General features: G+C 41.0%; 1 protein-coding gene across 4 annotated transcripts in view; it reads left to right on the top strand.

The window, feature by feature from the left end:
• The first annotated feature begins 282 nt into the window (after nucleotides 1-282).
• VCAN (versican) overlaps nucleotides 283-21815 on the top strand; it is a 113026-nt gene continuing 91493 nt past the window's right edge. For all 4 annotated transcript variants that reach the window (XM_065874034.1, XM_065874036.1, XM_065874035.1 and 1 more), the window contains exons 1-2: nucleotides 283-510; nucleotides 12019-12094. In XM_065874034.1, the coding sequence (XP_065730106.1) occupies nucleotides 12025-12094 (70 nt within the window). In that variant the 5' untranslated portion in view covers nucleotides 283-510; nucleotides 12019-12024. The remainder of the gene's footprint in view (nucleotides 511-12018; nucleotides 12095-21815) is intronic.

Genomic DNA, 21815 nt, shown 5'->3' on the forward strand with positions numbered 1-21815 from the left:
GCCGAGAGGTGGGAGTGCCTGGGGAGGGAGGCAGGCGGTCCCTACCGCAAGCGCGGGGAGCTGCCTTTCCGCTCCTTTGCCTGCTTTCCAAGCCTGGGCTTTTAGGAGTGGCTGAAGCTGCGGAGCGCTCGAGGAGCCTGTGAATGAACCCTCCTCCTCTTCCTCCTCCTCCTCCTCGCTGAGTCTCCTCCTCGGTGCTGACGGTACTGTGATATAATGATGATGGGTGTCACAACCCGCATTTGAACTTGCAGGCGAGCTGCCCCGAGCCTTTCTGGGGAGGAACTCCAGGCGGGCGGGCGCAACAGCCGCGAACATTAGGTGCTGTGGACAGGCGCTGGGACCGGGCTCTGCGGTCAGCCCCGCATCCTCCCGCATCCTCCAGCACCATCCCGCACCCTTCCCCAGGCCACCGCGCTTCCTATGTGACCCGCCCCGGCAACGCCGAGCCCATTCGCGCAGCGCTGAGGTGAATTTTTCCCCTCAACTGCAGTAAAGCCGCCTTTCAAGGTAATCACGTTTCTTTTGTTCCCCCTTAAAAAAAAAAGAAAAAGAAAAAGAAAAGAAAAAGAAAAACTTATAGGAAAAAAAATCGAGTTTAGAAAAAAAGAAGTACGTTGTAATTGGTAGAAGGCTTTAATTAAAGCTAAGAGAACTAGCTCTGAGAAATTAAGAAAATATGTGCACTGTAAAAAATGCAGGTAACTTTCAGAAGGATGTTTGGAGAGAAGAATACAGGGGGACCTTGGTGCTGAAAAAGATCCAGACAAAAGAAGCCCGGGGTGGGGTGGGAGTAGAAGGACAAATGGAATTGGGGGAAGGGAGGGAAGGGAATGCAGAGAACCCCTAGAAACGTCGTGGGGTCTTGAGCTGGAGAGGAGGGACCCTTGGCACCTTGATCCTTTTTTTTTTTTTTTTTTTTTAACCTGCTCGAGGCAAAAGTTTGAATGGGGACCACCGAGACTTGCCCACATACAAGTCCCCGAAGCCGCCTTGGTGCAGGCCACCTGGCTCCCGGCCCCTGATGTGTGGTCCGTGCCCGGCGTTCCTGGAAAGCTGTTCCCAAGCAGCTTCTGACAGGGCGATCCGGGACCTGCGCGGACGTGACCCCCTCAGCCCGCGGGCGGTCTGGGAGGAGGTCCGGTCGGGGAGGTGCAGGGTCCCCGGTCCGCGTCTCTTCGGCGACGCGGGGGCTGTCAAGGCTCTCTCCGGTGCCCCTGGGTTCTTTTGTCCTACGCGCGGTGCGCCGGAGCCGGCCGGGAGGGAGCAGGGGATGGGGGTGGGGTGTTTGGAGCGACGCGGAGGTCTGCGAGGCGCCAGGGCGGGAAAAGCTTGCCCCGAACCAGTAGGGATGTGCAAGAATTTTATCTCACCCTGAGGAGCGAAGTGGAGGCTTTTGCTCTGGTCTCAACGAGCAAACCAGCGCTCAGATCGCTCTTCAGACAAAGGTGGCGCGGGGACCCGAATCTGGGGCCTCTAGGACCAGCCCTCTCGCCCGGACTACTGCAGTCCTCCTTTTCCTTCCATTTCCCCACCCCCTCCCAGCCCGCGGCCCTAGTTGAGCAACTTTACTGGCGGGTCTTGCGGCGGCGGAGAGCGAGTGGCGGCAGCTCCGGGGGACGCCCTCGGCTGGAGCGCCCCACCTCCCTGCGGAGGCGTGGGCGCCGCCGGTCTACATCCCTGGTGCGTGAGGGCTGGGGGGCATCAGGGTTGTCCAGGCTCACTGTCTGTGTCACTGGGCGTGGAGCAGTCAGTGGGCTAGGCAGCGGAGAGCGAGGTAGAAAACTAGTGTCATAGCTTAAACTATTTGCTCTCGGATCCAGCTGCGCCGTAGCAAGTCCTGCAAGTCCCCAGGAGATGCTACGGGAGGGAGGAGAAATCTACGCGGCGCCTGGAGAGCTGTCCCGCGGTGCGCACACCCACAGGCGGAAGGACAGTCTCGCTATCTGTGTCCGTTTCTCATCTTTGTCTCTCCCTCTCTGTCTCCATCTTCTCTGCCTCTCTTCCCCTCTTCCAGCCTCTGCTTGGTCTCTTTCGCTCCTGCGTCCCCTCCCCCCACGGCTGACAAATGAATGGCTAGTGTGAAATCCCTGCCTCCTCTGTCCGCGGAGGCTGGCAAGGAGGGAGGAGCGAGGGAGGCGGTGCGCTCCTTCGGATCTACCCCCACTTACTGTGCTTCGAGCTTGCAGAACCCAGATGTCTAGGAATAGGGAGTTTCTTGGTGGGTGTGGGCGCCCCCTGATGGAGAAATGCAGCACATGTGGAGGACAACGAGCCCCCCGCCACCCCAAACCAAATGAGCCGCTTTCACAGCCATGTATTCAAGGATAGAGCACCCTAGCTTCCCCTTTAGTTGTTAGTGTTCTACTTCGGAATCTGCGACGTAAATCTAGGGGTTTGGAGGGCCCAGGAAGGAGACTTGTCTTTAAGGGCCGAAGCGCCTTCTCCAGAGTCAGCTGGGACATGCGCGGCACTCTGGGCCAAGCCTGCAGTTTGGTGGACTAACGCACGTGGCCAAGGGAGGATCCAGGTTTCGGGGGGCTTGGCGCTCAATCTTGGACGTCACTTTAAGAAAGATCATACAGAATGCCTTACTTTTGGAAATTTTATTAAGGCCCACGACCACTCGAACCCAAAGCTAGGGGCCCGCCCCAGACCATTGCCTAAGAAGGGACCCTAATCCAACATTTAAATTTCCTCAATTTCACAACACTCGCCGAACGTGGAAATTTGGGAGGAGGGCGCCGCGAGGAAAAAGGAGAAAAGCGAAGGAAAGGGACGGTGGAGAGAAAGGGAAGAAGAAAGGAACAGAGACGGGGCACATGCACGCAAACAGCCGGGAGCGGACCGGCCGGGTTCCTTTCAAGGTTTTGGACTAAATTTCGCGTCTCCTTTTAAGCCATTGTTTAAATCCCCAAAGCGATAACAAACCCTACTGAAGCGGCGTGCTGGGAGGGAAGGCGGAGGAACTAGCCCCTTAGAGAGGCTGGGGCGGGGGGCATCTCTCCACTCCTCAGCCCGCGCGAAGAGAAGAACCGCACCGGGCGCTTCCCGCAGCGCCGGGGCTCATCAGCCGCCGCCACGTGGGCTGGGGCTTCAGCTCCCGGCCCGAGACGGGTGTGACTTCTTGGGCTCGGAGACAGCTGCACTACGGGACCGGCAGTCGCTCAGCGCAGAGGCTGGCGGGGCGCCGCCTGGGTCCCCGCCCAGAGGCCAGTGGGGGCGTGGCTTTAGTCCTTCCGCGGGAAAGGGGCGGGGCGGGGAGAGCGGAGCGGCGGCGCACCCAGCGCTTAGGCTCCGGGAGGCTGCTGGAGCCGACCAGACTTCTATCCTGACGGCGCTGAACACTCTTATTAAATAAAAAACCATTTGAATGTTTTTTTGCCTTGCTTCTTGGGAGTGGTAGGAGGAATTTTCCCCTTGCGACAGAAAAGAAGTAAAGATTTACTCCAAGCAAACATTTTTGGCAGAAATATGAGACGAGTTTATCCTGTGATCCATATATTGACTTTAAAGATCACTTTTGGTCAATTACAGGATAATCACCTTCCATACGTCCTAAAGAGTTCGTCTAGCATGGCAAACAATTGCCATTGAAAGGACTGATAGATTCCATGAGCGCAAACCTTAGGGGCTGTGAGTGTAACTCTGGTCCCTTTGCATGAGGAGCTTTAGCTCGGGCCCGGCCCATAGTGGGAGCTCAGCTCATATTTATGAAATGACTGAGCTAGTGACTTGGGGGAATGCGGCCCAGAGTTGATGCCGCCACTTAGTGCTACATTTTAGACTCTCCTACTTCTTCGCTTTATCTTGGAAGAACAGAGTTTTAATGATCTATTCCATCTCCAATTCTGACATCTAATTGATCCCCCTTCCCTTCCTTTTTGACTCCTAAAAGCTGTGACCTAAATTCTTTTAAACACTGCTTGGCAATTGTGCCAACCCTACAGTGAAAATATTCCTCTAAAGACCTAAAATGGGATGTTTTGAGTCTAATATAAAAATAGGAAGGCGTCAATGGAAGCAACAACTAGTTTTCTGAGATAAAATCTGTGCCAATTTGGGGAGTATGTAACCTGGGATGTGAGGGCATATCAAGCAGAAGGTTTCGGAGGCTGACTTCAGGTTCTGAGTTCTATGTGAAAAAAGGAAGATTTTACAATTGTATGTGCCTGTCCCAACTAAACTGCAAAGGGTTCCACGGATTCCAAAGTGGCTGAGCAATTACTTGCTCCAGCAGGAAGTCCACAGTCCTTCATCTTGTGGGTGGTGGGAAGAGGGAGGAGATTCAAGACATTTGCTAAAGATTTGTGTAAGAATTCAAAGTTTCGCTTTGTTTTCCTTAGTAGATAAAAAATATATGCATATAAAGTTAGCCCTAAATTGTATTTCCTGCTTTTAATTTCAAGTTTAAAAAGAATTTAATTTTAACTTTAATTCAAATTTAAAGTTTGAAAAGAATCCCCCTAGATTTATATATGTTTACAAACACAGGTTTCTTCTTTTTCCCTGTGCCTACAAACTGGAAGGAAATACCTGTGCTATCCTAAGATACCTATATCTGCACCCTTGTAAATTGTTTGGAAAGGACCTAAAAAGTTAACTTAAGGCTGAATATGATTAATGTTAAAGATATAGTCATTGTTCTTTCTTTCCTCACATTATTACTCTTAAATACTTTGTGGTTAATGATTGGTCAGTAATTGAACATCAGACCCTTTGAGAGCACAAAGATCAACCAACACTGTCACCCAGCAGCCATATAACTAAGCTCTTTTTGCCTAGTGGGATTCAAACATTTTTATTGACTTTATTCATGGACAAACATCACTAGATACTGTATTTAAATGGGATATTGCCCTGTGACTGAACAGAACTTCTCCAGACCCATGGTTCTTTTGAGGAAGAGAATGAATGACTGCAGTAGGCTATTATTCCACCACCCACCTAGAGAAACCAGTTAGGACTCACAAATACTCATTGTTGGGGGTTACTGGCTCTGGTACGAGAAAACATGCTGATTGTTGCATAGGTCTGTACTTTACCAGAAAACACAAGGCCCGTACTCTCTCTGATTTGGAATCAGAACAAGGAGAAGTAGAGATAAATGTCTTGGCCAAGCTCCACTTCAGTTAGTGAACATTTGCCAGTTTCCTCTGGTAGCCTAAATGTGGTTAATTACTTATATATACATTTATACATTTATATTATGTATATGTTCTCCAGGGTATTTGACTGCCATGTTCTTATCACTGAATGTGCCAGGGGTGGTTCTATTTCAGTGGTCAGTGCAAAGCATCTTTATCTAATGTTGTTTGTTTGTTGTGTTTCCCTGAAATGCCTCTGGATAGATCTATCATCTTTAAAAGTGTGTAAATGCAGATCTACATTTAAGTTTACCTTTTTCTCTGTATACATCCTTCCTTTTTCTGTGCACATCCTACCTCATTCTTCTTAAGAATTTTAAGAGGTGTTTATGTCTATAAACATGAGATTACATAGTTTATGATAAACACATATATAATATGTGTTATAATGTTTTTATTATTAAATTACTGAGCTGGTATTACCTGTGGTGTAGTGGAAGGAGCACTAGAATCAGAAAAGGCTTAGAATCAGAAAGCTTGAGTTGCATTTCCTAGTTGAGAAAACCAGGTTAGACACAACTTTTAGACATTTGGTGTCAAAAATCTATTAAATGGATATGCAGTTATAAACATCAAAAGGGTGAATACCTGTGAAAGGGCTTTGATAAATGAGAACTCCACAAATAAATGGTGTTAAGATATATTCCTGGGGCTCATATTGATCTAATTCTATGATCTTAATAATAACAGCATTACCCAAATCATGTATTTCCTACTAAACCTACAAAATGTGTTAGAGAGGGACATACTGTTTTAAGAATTGTCTAATTTCACACTTGTATGTGGAATCTAAAAAAAACAATACAAATGAACTTATTTACAAAACAGAAGTAGACTCACAGACATAGAAAACAAATTTAGAGTCACCAAAGGGGAAAAGGGGAAAGGGATAAATTAAGAATTTGAGATTAACAGATACACACAACAATATATAAAATAGATGAACAACAAGGACCTACTGTATAGCACAAGGAACTATATTCAATATCTTGTAATAACCTGTAATGGAAAAGAATCTGAAAGAAGAATATATATATGTGTGTATATCTATTTCTATATATCTGAATCACTGCTGTGCACCTGAAACTGACACAACATTTTAAATCCACTATACTTCAATTTAAATAGAAAAAGAATTGTCTAGTTTAATTGAACAGAAGACAGAGTCCAGAAACAGCCTCAAACGAACATGGATATTCAGTGTAAATGAAGAATTATTCAATAAATGGATTGGGCACAATGGATTGGTTCACTCAAAATACAAGTCAATCGTTACCTCATCTCTTATCCCAAAATAAAGTTAAGATGGATCTAATATGAAATGTAGGGAATGACATTTAAAAAAATAACTAGAGGAAATTATAAGATTTTTAAAATAATAAGCTAAGAGTAAGGAAACCCGTGCTAAGGAAAAGGTGAAACCCATGCTAAGGAAAATGTAAAACCCAGAAGCCATACTAGAAAAGATTAATAAATCTGACCAATAACAATTAAATTATTTACATGAAAACAAATAACACATCTGGAAAATATTAGCAACATATGAGAGACAAAAAACTAACAACTATTTTGATATGCCAGGACCTTTTACAAAAACTAAACCACAATCTATCAAAAAGAAAAAGTGGCAAATGTTTTATGCAGGCTGCTGGCAGAAAGAGAAAAATAAATATTTTAACATCATCTTAAAAATTGCTCCGTTTCATTCATAGTTAAAGAAATAGTAATTAAAACAACAATGGTATTCTGCACCATTTTTTCATCAATCAGAGCCATAAAGATAAAAATAGTTTAATGAAAGTTTGTGTTGGATCAAGTTGTGGGGAAACTTGGTCTCTCATATATGTAAATAGGTTCATCTTTTTTAGAAAGTGATTTGGTAATAGCTATCAAAAATTTTTTTAACTGTATATACCTTTTGACCCAGCAATTCCTCTTCTAGATATTGTCATATAGACATTGGTATGAATGCCACCCAAAGCAAATGGCCAAGGATGCCCTTTGCAGCATTATTTCATAGCAAAAATTTGGAAACACCTTAAAGGCTCATCACAGGAACTGGTAAAATAAAAGATGCTACATTTATCTAGGGGAAAACTATACAGCTGTTAAAAATGACACAGACACACTGTATTAGCTGATTCAGAATATTCTCCGAGATAAACTGTGTTTTAAGTGAAGAAAGTAAGGTACCAAATAGTGTAAAATATGCACCCAATTATGTACAAAATGGGCATATTCATTCATTCAACAAATATTTACTGGGTGTCCTGGGCATTGTGGATATAGCAGTGAACAAAACATCAAAGGCTACATTCCTGGAGTTTATATTATGGAGGGCAGAGAAAGGCAATTCCCAAATATACATATACAATGGGGAGACGTGCTATGATGTAAATAGAGCATGAGAATGGGAGTGGAGAGTGCAGTGTGTTGTAGATTAAGGGGGAACAGGTTCACCAGGCAGAGAACAGGGCAGTGCTAAGGAGCAATGACATGAAAAAGCTTAGCCAAGTCCAGGTGCAGGAATCCAGTCACATGTTAGTGGTATATCCACATGGTGCCATTATTCCTGTGAAGCAAATTCACGACACTTCATGTTTAAACCATGATATCTCTTTCTGCATTACAGCGTTCCCTCCTTTGAGAAAGCACTCCGTAGCAACATGATAGACAATGCTCTTTACATCTACTTTGTGGCTGAGGTATACTGGACAATTGGTTGTCTAGGGTAACTAATTCAAAAACTAGAAGACAAACCACTGTCTGCATCCTTAAGTCACCCTTTGCTCAGTGGAGCTTCCCCAAGATCAAGGGAGAATGCTAAATATCTGTTTACTAGAACCTTGGCTCTCTCTTTCTCTGAGGCAGCCCATCACCGGCCTGACCGTTATCCCCTCTGCAGACATCTCTTATAGATAGGAATCCTGTTGACCTTGTCTCTTGTGTCTCCCAGGCAATTAAACAGCTTCAGTCAGCTGTGACTTGATCGTTCAATGACTTTTTCCTCTTCTCATTGACTTCACTGGAATAGAAGACTAAATATAGGCACTGGCTGTCATATCTCCCAGGTCTTTCTGTGCAGACAGACTCGTTATCACTAACAAACAATGCTTACAAGACCCACACACAGAAGAGCAGAAGAATAGAGATGGGGGTCGGAGTGGTGCTCAAAACAAAGAAGCTCCAGAAAGTTTCTCATTTAGTAAAATCAAAGAAGGCAAATGGTGTGCTTTAACAACCATGACCATGAACACAGTCTTATAAAAATTAGAGAAACGGAATGACATCCCTGGACTCTAAGGAAAAGGCAATGGAAATATAGTTCTGAGGTCAGAACTTTGGGCATTTGAGTTATATGGAGTGGAAATGGATGAGAGGCCAAGCAGGGCCAGTGCTAAGCTTGAGTGCACGGAGCCAAGGCCAGAGGCTGCTGCCTGCTTAGTGCTAATGACTGGCCAGCTAGAATATGGACCTTGAGCTGCCAGGTCTGATTTTCCAAAAGAAGTCATAGATCTGGGACTTAGTGTGAACTCTCCAATTTTTAAATGTTGGCAACTTATTTAAACATATTTTTGCAAATATGTTTAAAACATGACTGATCTCTCCCTTGCAATTTTAATGCACTGGCTCCTTCCCTAGCCTTGTCTTAGGGACAGTCTTACTTGAGCAAGTGATGAGTATACTTGTTATATAGATGAAGAACTGTTTCCTCCCCTCCCTCAAAAAAAAGCCACTTTTATGAGGATGAAGTATGGCACAAAGAGTTAGACTTTTGAGTATCTGCCTTGGACAGGAGATCAGGATGCAGAAGACCCATTCCTGGTCAGGATTACATCTTCCCCTCTGGTTTTGTTATAAGATCCAACACTCTAGATATCGATAAACATCAGATATTACTGAGTCACAGTAAATATTAAATGTATTTCAGGTGTTAATTGGCCCACTCATCCATGTTTAAAGAGATTGTTGACACTTCTCTTCAAAATGTATTTCTGAATAGGAAATAGGGGCGTTGGTCACACATTTGGTCAACAAACCTACCTCAAGGGTCTACTCTGAAGCTGGCACTGTGGGTGAAATATTGTGGGAATTAGTAAGCTGAATGTGATACCGGCTCTGACTTCCGGAAACCTACTGTTCTACACAGGAGATAAAACATGTTTCTAAATAATGATTCAGAGCACATAGAAATAAGTTATAGGACAATTTATTGTGAGCATGAAGTTGTACACAGCTGTAGTAGTAACCCAGGTTATAATTTTCAAATCTAAGAGCTTTAAACACTTTTCTTTTCTACTAGTGATATGAAACCAGGAAGAGAACACTGGTAGAAAGCTTGAATTAGAAATTTTAATAATAAATATTGAGTACTGAATATGCTGTGTATCACTGAGCTATATTTTATATACATTCTTTTATCAATTTTCATTGTACTGCTTTTCACTATTAAATAGCTACTGGAAATGAGAGAGTTAGTAACTTACCCAAAAATCACAGAGTATAAGCAGAAGATTTGGAACTTGAATTCACGGCTATTTGACAATGGAAATAGACTTTTTATTATTATTATTTTTTAAAATTTTATTTTAGAAATAGACTTTTAACATTACGCTTATAAAAGTTTCCTAAAAAAAGAAAAAAAATTAAGAAAAATTTTTCTTGAAAGACAATAGGAAATTATTGTTTGTAAGCACAATTACAGAAAAGTTTCTTATTTGGATTCAGTTAGTACTCATGGAATACACTGTCTTTAATAGCATTGTATGATACAATCTTAAATTTCATTTTGTTGAAAACTGTAGGGTATGTGAAATTGATATCTTAATTTTTCCCTGAAATATTGTTATAGTATTGAGATATGGGTATATACTTCCTGCTTGCTGTGGTATCTTATTAATAAAAAAGAAATGTAGAAACATAATTTCCCAGTTAGTGTGTAACAACATTTATTAGCATATCTCAGTAATTATATGATAAATAAACTTAATTATCAAGGTTACTTTAGGATTATCAACTGTATACTTTTCATTGTGAGTTGTCAAATGGCCTATTGATGGAAAATATAAGACATATAATGTATTAGGTAAAAAAAAATGGTCTTCAGGACATATCTAGAATTTTATAATTTTTTTAAGAAAGGTTCTAACACTTATTTCAATATATATAAAATAAAGCAATCAGGTAGGGAAGAATATCAAGAGTAAAGGTATAGCTGTCATAGATTATGAAATTGAATTTGAGCCCAAATTGGACTTGGATTCATTATTACAGCATTTACTTCTTTTTAATCTATGTTTTCTAAATCATACACAATTTAGATATTTTCTAAGGCAGTTATGCAGGGCACCAACTCAAATATGTGTCAGTTAGGATGCCTTCAGCGACAAGCAACAAAAATCCTTGATTTTATTGGTTTAAATAATAAAGGAATTTATTATCTACTATAAAGAAAGTTCAAGGTTATGGTTGGCTGTAGGTCTAATGCCTGAGCACTTCAGCCCTGCCTCTCCCGATTCTTTCTCAGCTTCATCCCAGAGGGTATCTTATATACTCATGGGTGCGAGATAGATACAACAGTTTCACGAGGTATATCCTATCTTGATAATGTCCAGTGAAGAAAAGCAACCATCACTTCCTTTTTTCTCTTCTTAAAATGAATATTCCTTTCCCAGGAGCAACCCCTTCACGCAAGATCCTCTCACATCTCATTGGCCAAAATTGCATCATATACTCATTCCAAAACCAGTCATTGGCAAAAGAAATGGGAACAATGTAATTGACATAGAATAATCAGGATCATCCCCCTGGGCTGGGGTTTGACCCAGGTTCCACTAAGGTATATGGCTGTGTGAAGGAGGGTAGATACTAGAATGGAATTAGAGTTTTGTTAGAAAAGAGAAAGAGGAGCGGCTACAGGATAGCCAATCAACAATGGCCATTATAGAACAGTCCTAAAGGTAACTGAGAAGGGAATAACTGGAGATCAAATAGCCTTCTGCAGTTCTTCTGAGCTTAGCTCTTTGATTTCTAGATGGTCCCCAACAATGGCAGTTATCCTCCTCATAATGATAGCTTCATAGATATTTGAGCTGGAAGGGACCATGCTGAGACCCAGATTTGTTAAATGTCTTCACACAATAAATTAATGGCAAAGCCAGGGCAGGGTTTCTTGGCTCTCAGTACAGGGTGTTTTCTTTCATTCTTTACCCTTCAGACAGTTGGAACTGCTTTAAAACTCATGGCAAGCACTGGCCTTTTCTCTAATTAACAGCTTCTTATAATATATGTATTTTGTTTGTTCAGCCTCCTAGAAAATAAATTGAGTTTGTGCTTTAAAAAGCCTGCTGAGATCCTTGTTCTCTGTTCTGATACCATGTGCATGAACCACCAACAGGTTTCCTCCTACCTCACATTTGATGTGAGTCCCTTTCTTGCAACATCTCTCTCAATAGCTTCCCCATCTTCTCTTGCTCCATCTATGACCAACTTCCTGTTTCTAAATAGATTTTGTGGTCGCCCCTCCCTCCTTGTGCCAGCTCCTAGCCACTAGTTACTTAGGCTGTGGTCTATATTGTTCTTCCAACAGCCTACCCTGTTGTGGTTGCCCCACACATCCACATTGTTATATGTCCCCAGTTTGGGTTCTGGGATTATTTTGGTAACTACCACATTGGGTGAGAGTCAAACTAATAATTTAAAGTGTTGGGACAACTTCTCCTATTGCAAGTCTCCTCCTGTTTTTACAGTCCAAGAGGAGCTGCTTCTTGTACTCTTATTACCTATAATGCACAAATAGAATGTGATGTATGGCCTCCCACAAACCTGAATGCTTATGATTTACTTTGTGTTTTTCTTCTTTTCTTTCTAGGACAAGATGTTGATAAATATAAAGAGCATCTTATGGATGTGCTCTACCTTAATAGCAACCCATGCACTACAGAAAGGTGAGTGTGGTAACAATATTTTAGGACTAATTGAAATAAAAATTGAAGTACTGGGGCATGGAATGGGATTATGGAATCATTAAAATAAAGGATGGGGCTTCCCTGGTGGCGCAGTGGTTGAGAGTCCGCCTGCCGATGCAGGGGACACGGGTTCGTGCCCTGGTCCGGGAGGATCCCACATGCCGCGGAGCGGCTGGGCCGGTGAGCCATGGCCGTTGAGCCTGCGAGTCCGGAGCCTGTGCTCCGCAACGGGAGAGGCCACAACAGTGAGAGGCCCGCGTACCGCAAAAAAAAAAAAAAAAAAAAAAAAAAAAGGATGAATTTTTGATCTATTCATTGCTGAACACTTTTAGCTAAAATATTATTAGGTTGAAAACAGTGGTTTTAAATAAATCAATCATAACAAAATAATGAGCCAGGTGCTAAAGAAGCAAGTGGGCTTTCAGTAACTTCCCAGATTACTTTCAGACTGTGCAAAAAGGCTCACATGTGGGGCTGGGCATATTTTTAACTTCTACTTTCTTCAACACTGCTCAAAAATTTTCTATATTAAAAAAAGAAGACTATTAAACATTCAGGAGGACAGAGTTTGAAAAAAGTAAAGAAGATAGAGAGAAGGCTGATAGCAAAGTTTTTCCCCCACCTCCATTTCTTTTTTCCTTCCCTCCCCTCCCCTTCCCTTCCCTTCCCTTCCCTTCCCTTCCCTTCCCTTCCCTTCCCTTCCCTTTCCTCCCCTTCCCTTCCCTTCCCTTCTCTTCTCCCCACCCCCTTTCTAGTAACTGGATAAGTACACATCCACTGTTTTTGTTAGCTGTAAATTATATATCCATCTAATGAGGGTTCTGTGATTCCAGATTTGTGGACTCTGGTCTATGAAAAAAGATACTGTGCTGAGTTTCAGTGATCTGCTCCCATCAAGGGTCTCTCCAGACTCAGCTTCCACTTCTTTCTCATACTCACTCTATGCTTCCAGTCTCTGCAAGAATTTACAATTGCATTCATAGACCTTCTTATTTCCTTTTATTTACATGCAGTTCCTTCTGCTTGACAGTCCCTTCTCTTGTTCTCTACAGTTCCACTTCAGTTCATTCTTAAGACTCAAAATTTAAGTATCATTCCATCTATTCATCCATCCATCCTTCCACCTATCCACTCATTTATCCATCCATTGACAGTATTGTTTGAATACATTCTATGTGCTACATGTTAGTCTGGGTCTCCAGGGATATATCAGTGGATGAGTCATACATTGTCTTGGATTTCATTAAACCTAATCTCCTTAGTTACATGAGGTAAGCGATAAACAAGTAAACAAACAATCCAAGTACTTCCGAATAGATGAATATAAAGCAGAATGACATCATAGGAAATGGCATAGGGTGGGGGGCAGGGGGGGTGATAAAGCGTCTTTGAGAAAGTCATACTTAAACTGATGTGGGAATGACGAGGAAGAGCCAGCCAGCTAAGATTTGGCCCAAGTTAGGTAGTGTGTTTGAACAACAGAAAGTTCACTGTAGTTGGAGAGCAGTGACCAAGAAGAAAGTAGGAGATACAGACAGAGAGATAGTCAGAAGTCAGTTCATATAAATAGTAACAATATCTAATACTTAGAAAAGAGCTTCCTATGAGCCAAGAACAGCTTAACATTAGCTTACTGAAACATTCATTATCCATAGAGGAAACTGAGAACCTAAGAGACTTGCTCAAAGCCACACAACCAGTAAGTAGCAGAACTGGGAGATAAACCAAGGCTGTCCCAGGAGTGTGTGAGCTTTACCTCTGTTACGTTTCTTATCTATATAGGGCATTGTAGCTTTAGAAATGACTAGATTTTATTTCCAGGAAGCACTGAAGGAAGCGCTGAAGGGTTTCAGCAGGTGAAAGACATGAGTTGATGAATGTTTTCAAAGTTCCATGTTTGCTATTCTATGTAGATTTGACTGTAGGAGAGCAAGAGTGGCAGCAGGGAGGTCATTTAGGAGGTTATTGTGGTCACCTGTATGTGAAATGGGGTGTGGCAGAAGAGCTGGAGAAGTGAATTCTCATCTCTCCAACATGGAGATGGAGGATTCAGACCAACAAATGGATCGGATGTGGTGTGGTGAGGGCAAGAGAGGAATCAAGGATGAGCTGACTTCGGACATGGCTCTCATTCCCCTTTCCAGCCAATTTAAAAGCCCTTTCTCTATGTTCCCATTGTCCCCTGTGCTGTGACATCTGTTATAGCCCATACCACTCGCTATGATAAGTTATGCTTCATTTTTCTTCCCAAGGGGAGTGTAGCTTCAAGAGAACTGTTTTTTATTTTCTAGCAGAGTTCCTGACACACTGCTAGCACTTAATCAATTTATGTGTTGAGTGAATAAGTGAATGAATAAATAAACAATGTGTGAATACCACAGTGAATGACCTGGATGGCCCTCAGAGTCTAGGTCCACCAATCCAAGAGCCCAGGAGCTGTCCTTTTTAGCATTTTCAGGAAGTAAAGGTTGAAGGTCACAGAGAGGAAAGGACAATGGCATCCAGTGAAGAGGGAAGACATAGAGAGGAGATAGAGAAAAGGAGTTGGTTTGAGTGGGAAGTAATAGGAGGGAATTATAGAGAAAGTAGTGGGAGAACCTTGAGGAACAGGGCAACTCACCCTCCACTTAAAACAAAGAAAAAACTCATGCAAACAGTAGGGAAACAAAAAAACACTTATGGGATAGCTCCTTGATGGTATTTTAAAATAGTAATAATAGCTAACAGTATTGAGTGATTTCTACGTTACGCCTCGTTCTAAGTATTTTACTTTGTTATCCCTTTTTAATCTTAGCTCTCCGATGAGACACATGCTTTTATTCTCCCCATTTGACAAATGAGGAAACTGTAATACCAAAAGATTTAGAGACATAGCTAATGTAGAAGATTATACATCAATTTAGTGATTGAGCCTGTAGGTGAACCCAGGCAGTCTGGCTCCACAGTCCATGCTCTCAACCACTGTATTGTACTTTATCCCAAGCATCAAGTTCTTTGCAAATCTGTAATCACTGTTAAGAGATGTCATTAGTTTGGGGCTAATTTCAGAAGAATTTTTACTTTTTCATGAGAGGGGTAAAAACTGAAAATGTAAGATCCATATGAAACAGACTTGCCAAGTTCATAGTGAATCACAGAGCAGTAACTAGTTGAGTCAACACAAGTACTCTTATCTTAAGGTTTTCTCTGTTTATGTCTACGCACGCAAAAGGTCAATAACTAATGAACACTCCATCTATTGGTTTCTGGATTTATTTTAATGCATGAAGAACTCTTTGCTTTAAAAATACCCTTTATATTGATTATCTAGCATTGACCCAGTTATTTGGATATTCCTCTAATATTAATAAATGCAGCCATGCACAGTTATTAGTAAATGAATGAACAAGAGAGTGACATTAATACTTGAGAGGGTGATAAATTCCCCTATACTCACTCTGACAATTATTTGGCCAATGTCTGTGTGTGTGTTTGTTCAAATTGTGTAGATAGAATTTGCATCAACCTTGCTCTGCAGAATTTATTGGCAGAGAATGAAACATAACTGATCATTCATTGTTCAGAGATTTCTCCCTTACTGTATTCATTTAGACCACAAAATATCTGGTGGGAATAGTGAATTTTTTTTAAAGCAATTTTTTTTGAATTTTATTTTATTTATTTTTTTATACAGCAGGTTCTTATTAGTCATCAATTTTATACACATCAGTGTATACATGTCAATCCCAATCTCCCAATTAATCACACCACCACCCCCACCCACCACTGCTTTCCCCCCTTGGTGTCCATATGTTTGTTCTCTATAACTGTGTCTCTATTTCTGCCTTGAAAACTGGTTCATCTGTACCATTTTTCTAGATTCCACATATATGCGTTAATATACGGTATTTGTTTTTCTCTTTCTGACTTACTTCACTCTGTATGACAGTCTCTAGATCCATCCATGTCTCTACAAATGACCCAGTTTCATTCCTTTTTAATGGCTGAGTAATATTCTGTTGCATATATGTACCACATTTTCTTTATCCATCCGTCCATTGATGGGCATTTAGGTTGCTTCCATGACCTGGCTATTGTAAATAGCGCAGCAATGAACATTGGAGTGCATGTGTCTTTTTGAATTATGGTTTTCTCTGGGTATATGCCCAGTAGTGGGATTCTTGGGTCATATAGTAATTCTATTTTTAGTTTTTTAAGGAACCTCCATACTGTTCTCCATAGTGGCTGTATCAATTTACATTCCCACCAACAGTGCAAGAGGGTTCCCTTTTCTCCACACCCTCTCCAGCATTTGTTGTTTGTAGATTTTCTGATGATGCCCATTCTAACTGGTGTGAATTGATACCTCAGTATAGTTTTGATTTGCATTTCTCTAATAATTAGTGATGTTGAGCAGCTTTTCATGTGTCTCTTGGCCATCTGTATGTCCTCTTTGGAGAAATGTCTATTTAGGTCTTCTGCCCATTTTTTTATTGTGTTTTTTGTCTTTTAAATATTGAGCTGCATGAGCTGTTTATATATTTTGGAGATTAATCCTTTGTCCGTTGATTCGTTGGCAAATATTTTCTCCCATTCTGAGGGTTGTCCTTTCATCTTGTTTATAGTTTCCTTTGCTTTGCAAAAGCTTTGAAGTTTCATTAGGTCCCATTTGTTTATTTTTGTTTTTATTTCCATTACTCTAGGAGGGGGATCAAAAAAGATCTTGCTGAGATTTATGTCAAAGAGTGTTCTTCCTATGTTTTCCTCTAAGAGTTTTATAGTGTCCGGTCTTACATTTACATCTCTAATCCATTTTGAGTTTATTTTTGTGTATGGTGTTAGGGAGTGTTCTGATTTCATTCTTTTACATGTTGCTGACCAGTTTTCCCAGCACCACTTATTGAAGAGGCTGTCTTTTCTCCATTGTATATCCCTGCCTCCTTTGTCATAGATTAGTTGACCATAGGTGTGTGGGTTTATCTCTGGGCTTTATATCCTGCTCCATTGATCTATATTTCTGTTGTTGTGCCAGTACCATATTGTCTTGATTACTGTAGCTTTGTGGTATAGTCTGAGGTCAAGGAGTCTGATTCCTCCAGGTCCGTTTTTTTCCATCAAGATTGCTTTGGCTATTTGGGGTCTTTTGTGTCTCCAAACAAATTTTAAGATTTTTTGTTCTAGTTCTGTAAAAAATGCCATTGATAATTTAATAGGGATTGCATTGAATCTGTAGTTTGCTTTGGGTAGTATAGTCATTTTCACAATATTGATTCTTCCAATCCAAGAACATGGAATATATCTCCATCTGTTGGTATCATCTTTAATTTCTTTCAGCAGTGTCTTATAGTTTTCTGCATACAGGTCTTTTCTCTCCCTAGGTAGGTTTATTCCTAGGTATTTTATTCTTTTTGTTGCAATGGTAAATGGGAGTGTTTTCTTAATTTCTCTTTCAGATTTTTCATCATTCGTGTATAGGAATGCAAGAGATTTCTGTGCATTAATTTTATATCCTGCAAGTTTACCAAATTCATTGATTAGCTCTAGTAGTTTTCTGGTGGCATTCTTAGGATTCTCTACGTATAATATCATGTCATCTGCAAACAATGACAATTTTACTTCTTTTCCAATTTGTATTCCATTTATTTCTACTTCTTCTCTGATTGCCATGACTAGGACTTCCAAAACTATGTTGAATAATAGTGGAGAGAGTGGACATCCTTGTCTTGTTCCTGATCTTAGAGGAAACGCTTTCAGTTTTTCACCATTGAGAATGATGTTTGCTGTGGGTTTGTTGTATATGGCCTTTATTATGTTGAGGTAGGTTCCCTCTGTGCCCACTTTCTGGAGAGTTTTTATCATAAATGGGTGTTAAATTTTGTCAAAAGCTTTTTCTGCATCTATTGAGATGATCATATGGTTTTTCTTCTTCAATTTGTTAATGTGGTGTATCACATTGATTGATTTGCATATATTGAAGAATCCTTGCATCCCTGGGATAAATCCCAATTGATCATGGTGTATGATCCTTTTAATGTGTTGTTGGATTTTGTTTGCTAGTATTTTGTTGAGGATTTTTGCATCTATATTCATCAATGATATTGGTCTGTAATTTTCTTTTTTTGTAGTATCTTTGTCTGGTTTTGATATCAGGGTGATGGTGGCCTCATAGAATGAGTTTGGGAGTGTTCCTTCCTCTGCAATTTTTTGGAAGAGTTTGAGAAGGATGGGTGTTAGCTTTTCTCTAAATGTTTGATAGAATTCACCTGTGAAGCCATCTGGTCCTGGACTTTTGTTTGTTGGAAGATTTTTAACCACAGTTTCAATTTCATTACTTGTGATTGGTCTGTTCATATTTTCTATTTCTTCCTGGTTCAGTCGTGGAAGGTTATACCTTTCTAAGAATTTGTCCATTTCTTCCAGGTTGTCCATTTTGTTGGCATAGAGTTGCTTGTAGTAGTCTCTTAGGATGCTTTGTATTTCTGTGGTGTCTGTTGTAACTTCTTCTTTTTCATTTCTAATTTTATTGATTTGAGTCCTCTCTCTCTTTTTCTTGATGAGTCTGGGTAAAGGTTTATCAATTTTGTTTATCTTCTCAAATAACCAGCTTTTAGTTTATTGATCTTTGCTATTGTTTTCTTTGTTTCTATTTCATTTATTTCTGCTCTGATCTTTATGATTTCTTTCCTTCTGCTAACTTCAGGTTTTGTTTGTTCTTCTTTCTCTACTTCTTTTAGGTGTAAGGTTAGATTGTTTATTTGGGATTTTTCTTCTTTCTTGAGGTAGGCTTGTATAGCTATAAACTTCCCTCTTAGAACTGCTTTTGCTGCATCCCATACATTTTAGGTTGTCGTGTTTTCATTGTCATTTGTCTCTAGGTATTTTCTGATTTCCTCTTTGATTTCTTAAGTGATCTCTTGGTTATTTAGTAACGTATTGTTTACTCTCCATGTGTTTGTGTCTTTTTACGGTTTTTTCCCTGTAATTCATTTCTCTTCTCATAGTGTTGTGGTCAGAAAAGATGCTTGATATGATTTCAATTTTCTTAAATTTACTGAGGCTTGATTTGTGACCCAAGATGTGATCTATCCTGGAGAATGTTCCATGTGCACTTGAGAAGAAAGTGTAAACTGCTTTTTTTGGATGGAATGTCATATAAATATCAATTAAATCTATCTGGCCTATTGTGTCATTTAAAGCTTGTGTTTCCTGATTAATTTTCTGTTTGGATGATCTGTCCATTGGTGTAAGTGAGGTGTTAAAGTCCCCCACTATTATTGTGTTACTGCCAATTTCCTCTTTTAGAGCTGTTAGCAGTTGCCTTATGTATTGAGGTGCTCCTATGTTGTGTGCATGTATATTTATAATTGTTGTATCTTCTTCTTGGATTGATCCCTTGATCATTATGTAGTGTCCTTCCTTGTCTCTTGTAACATTCTTTATTTTAAAGTCTATTTTATTGGATATGAGCATTGCTACTCCAGCTTTCTTTTGGTTTCCATTTGCATGGAATATCTTTTTCCATCCCCTCACTTTCAGTCTGTATGTGTCCCTAGGTCTGAAATGGGTCTCTTGTAGACAGCATATGTATGGGTCTTGTTTTTGTATCCATTCAGCAAGCCTGTGTCTTTTGGTTGGAGCATTTAATCCATTCACGTTTAAGGTAATTATCGATATGTATGTTCTTATTACCTTTTTCTTAATTGTTTTGGGTTTGTTTTTGTAGGTTCTTTTCTTCTCTTATGTTACCCACTTAGAGAAGTTCCTTTAGCATTTGTTGTAGAGCTGGTTTGGTGGTGCTGAATTCTCTTAGGTTTTGCTTGTCTGTAAAGCTTTTGATTTCTCCATCAAATCTGAATGAGATCCTTGACGGCTAGAGTAATCTTGTTTGTAGGTGCTTCCCTTTCATTACTCTAGGTATATCATGCCACTCCCTTCCTGCTTGTAGAGTTTCTGCAGAGAAATCAGCTGTTAACCTTATGGGAGTTCCCTTGTACGTTATTTGTCATTTTTCCCTTCCTGCTTTCAATAATTTTTCTTTGTCTTTAATATTTGCCAATTTGATTACTATGTGTCTCAGCATGTTTCTCCTTGGGTTTATCCTGTATGGGACTCTCTGCACTTCCTGGACTTGGGTGGCTATTTCCTTTTCCATGTTAGGGAAGTTTTCGACTATAATCTCTTCAAATATTTTCTCGGGCCCTTTCTCTCTCTCTACTCCTTCTGGGACCCCTATAATGAGAATGTTGTTGTGTTTAATGTTGTCCCAGAGGTCTCTTAGGCTGTCTCCATTTCTTTTCATTTTTTTTTTCTTTAATCTGTCCCGCAGCAGTGGATTCCACCATTCTGTCTTCCAGGTCACTTATCCGTTCTTCTGCCTTAGTTATTCTGCTATTGATTCCTTGTATTGTATTTTTCATTTCAGTTGTGTTGTTCATCTCTGTTCGTGTCTTCTTTAATTCTTCAGATCTTTTTTAAACATTTCTTGCATCTTCTCGATCTTTGCCTACATTCTTTTTCTGAGGTCCTGGATCATCTTCACTATCGTTATTCTGAATTCTTTTTCTGGAAGGTTGCCCATCTCCACTTCATTTAGTTGTTTTTCTTGGGTTTATCTTTTTCCTTCATCCAGTACGTAGCCCTCTGCCTTTTCATCTTGTCTGTCCTTCTGTGAATGTGGTTTTTGTTCCACAGTCTGCAGGATTGTAGTTCTTCTTGCTTCTGCTGTCTGCCCTCTGGTGGATGAAGCTATCTAAGAGGCTTGTGCAAGTTTCCTGATGGGAGGGACTGGTTGTGGGTAGAGCTGGCTGTTGCTCTGGTGGGCAGAGCTCAGTAAAGCTTTAATCCACTCGTCTGCTGATGGGTAAGGCCTGGCTCCCTCCCTGTTGGTTGTTTGGCCTGAGGCAACCTAACACTGGATCCTACCCAGGCTCTTTGGTGGGGCTAATGGTGGACTCTGGGAGGGCTCACGCCAAGGAGTACTTCCCAGAACTTCTGCTGTCAGTGTCCTTGTCCCCACAGTGAGCCACAGCCACCCCCGTGCCTCTGCTGGAGACCCTCCAACACTAGCAGGTACGTCTGGTTCAGACTCCTATGGGGTCACTGCTCCTTCCCCTGGGTCCCAGTGAACACACTACTTTGTGTGTGCCCTCCAATAGTGGAGTCTCTGTTTCCCCCAGTCCTGTCAAAGTCCTGCAATCAAATCCCACTAGCCTTCAAAGTCTGATTCTCTAAGAATTCCTCCTCCCGTTGCTGGATCCCCAGATTGGGAAGCCTGACGTGGGGCTCAGAACCTTCACTCCAGTGGGTGGACTTCTGTGGTATAAGTGTTCTCCAGTTTATGAGTCACCCACCCAGCAGTTATGGGATTTGATTTTATCGTGATTGCTCCCCTCCTACCGTCTCATTGTGTCTTCTCCTTTGTCTTTGGAGTGGGTATATTTTTTGGTGAGTTCCAGTATCTTCCTGTCGATAATTGTTCAGCAGTTAGTTGTGATTCTGGTGTTCTTGTAAGAGGGAGTGAGAGCACGTCCTTCTACTCCGCCATCTTGAACCAATCTCTCTAGGAGTAGTGAATTTTTGTTAGCATTCATTTTTATTTCTTGCATTATCAGAGTTTCAGACAAGTTCTTGCAGGTAGCAGGGTTTTTTGTTTTGTTTTGTTTTGTTTTTTAGCATGCATAGTCAGTAAACATTATCCTCTGAACTACTAAATTTCTCTCTT

This window comes from Phocoena phocoena, chromosome 3 (genome assembly GCF_963924675.1).
Source record: "Phocoena phocoena chromosome 3, mPhoPho1.1, whole genome shotgun sequence".
Lineage (NCBI taxonomy): Eukaryota > Metazoa > Chordata > Mammalia > Artiodactyla > Phocoenidae > Phocoena > Phocoena phocoena.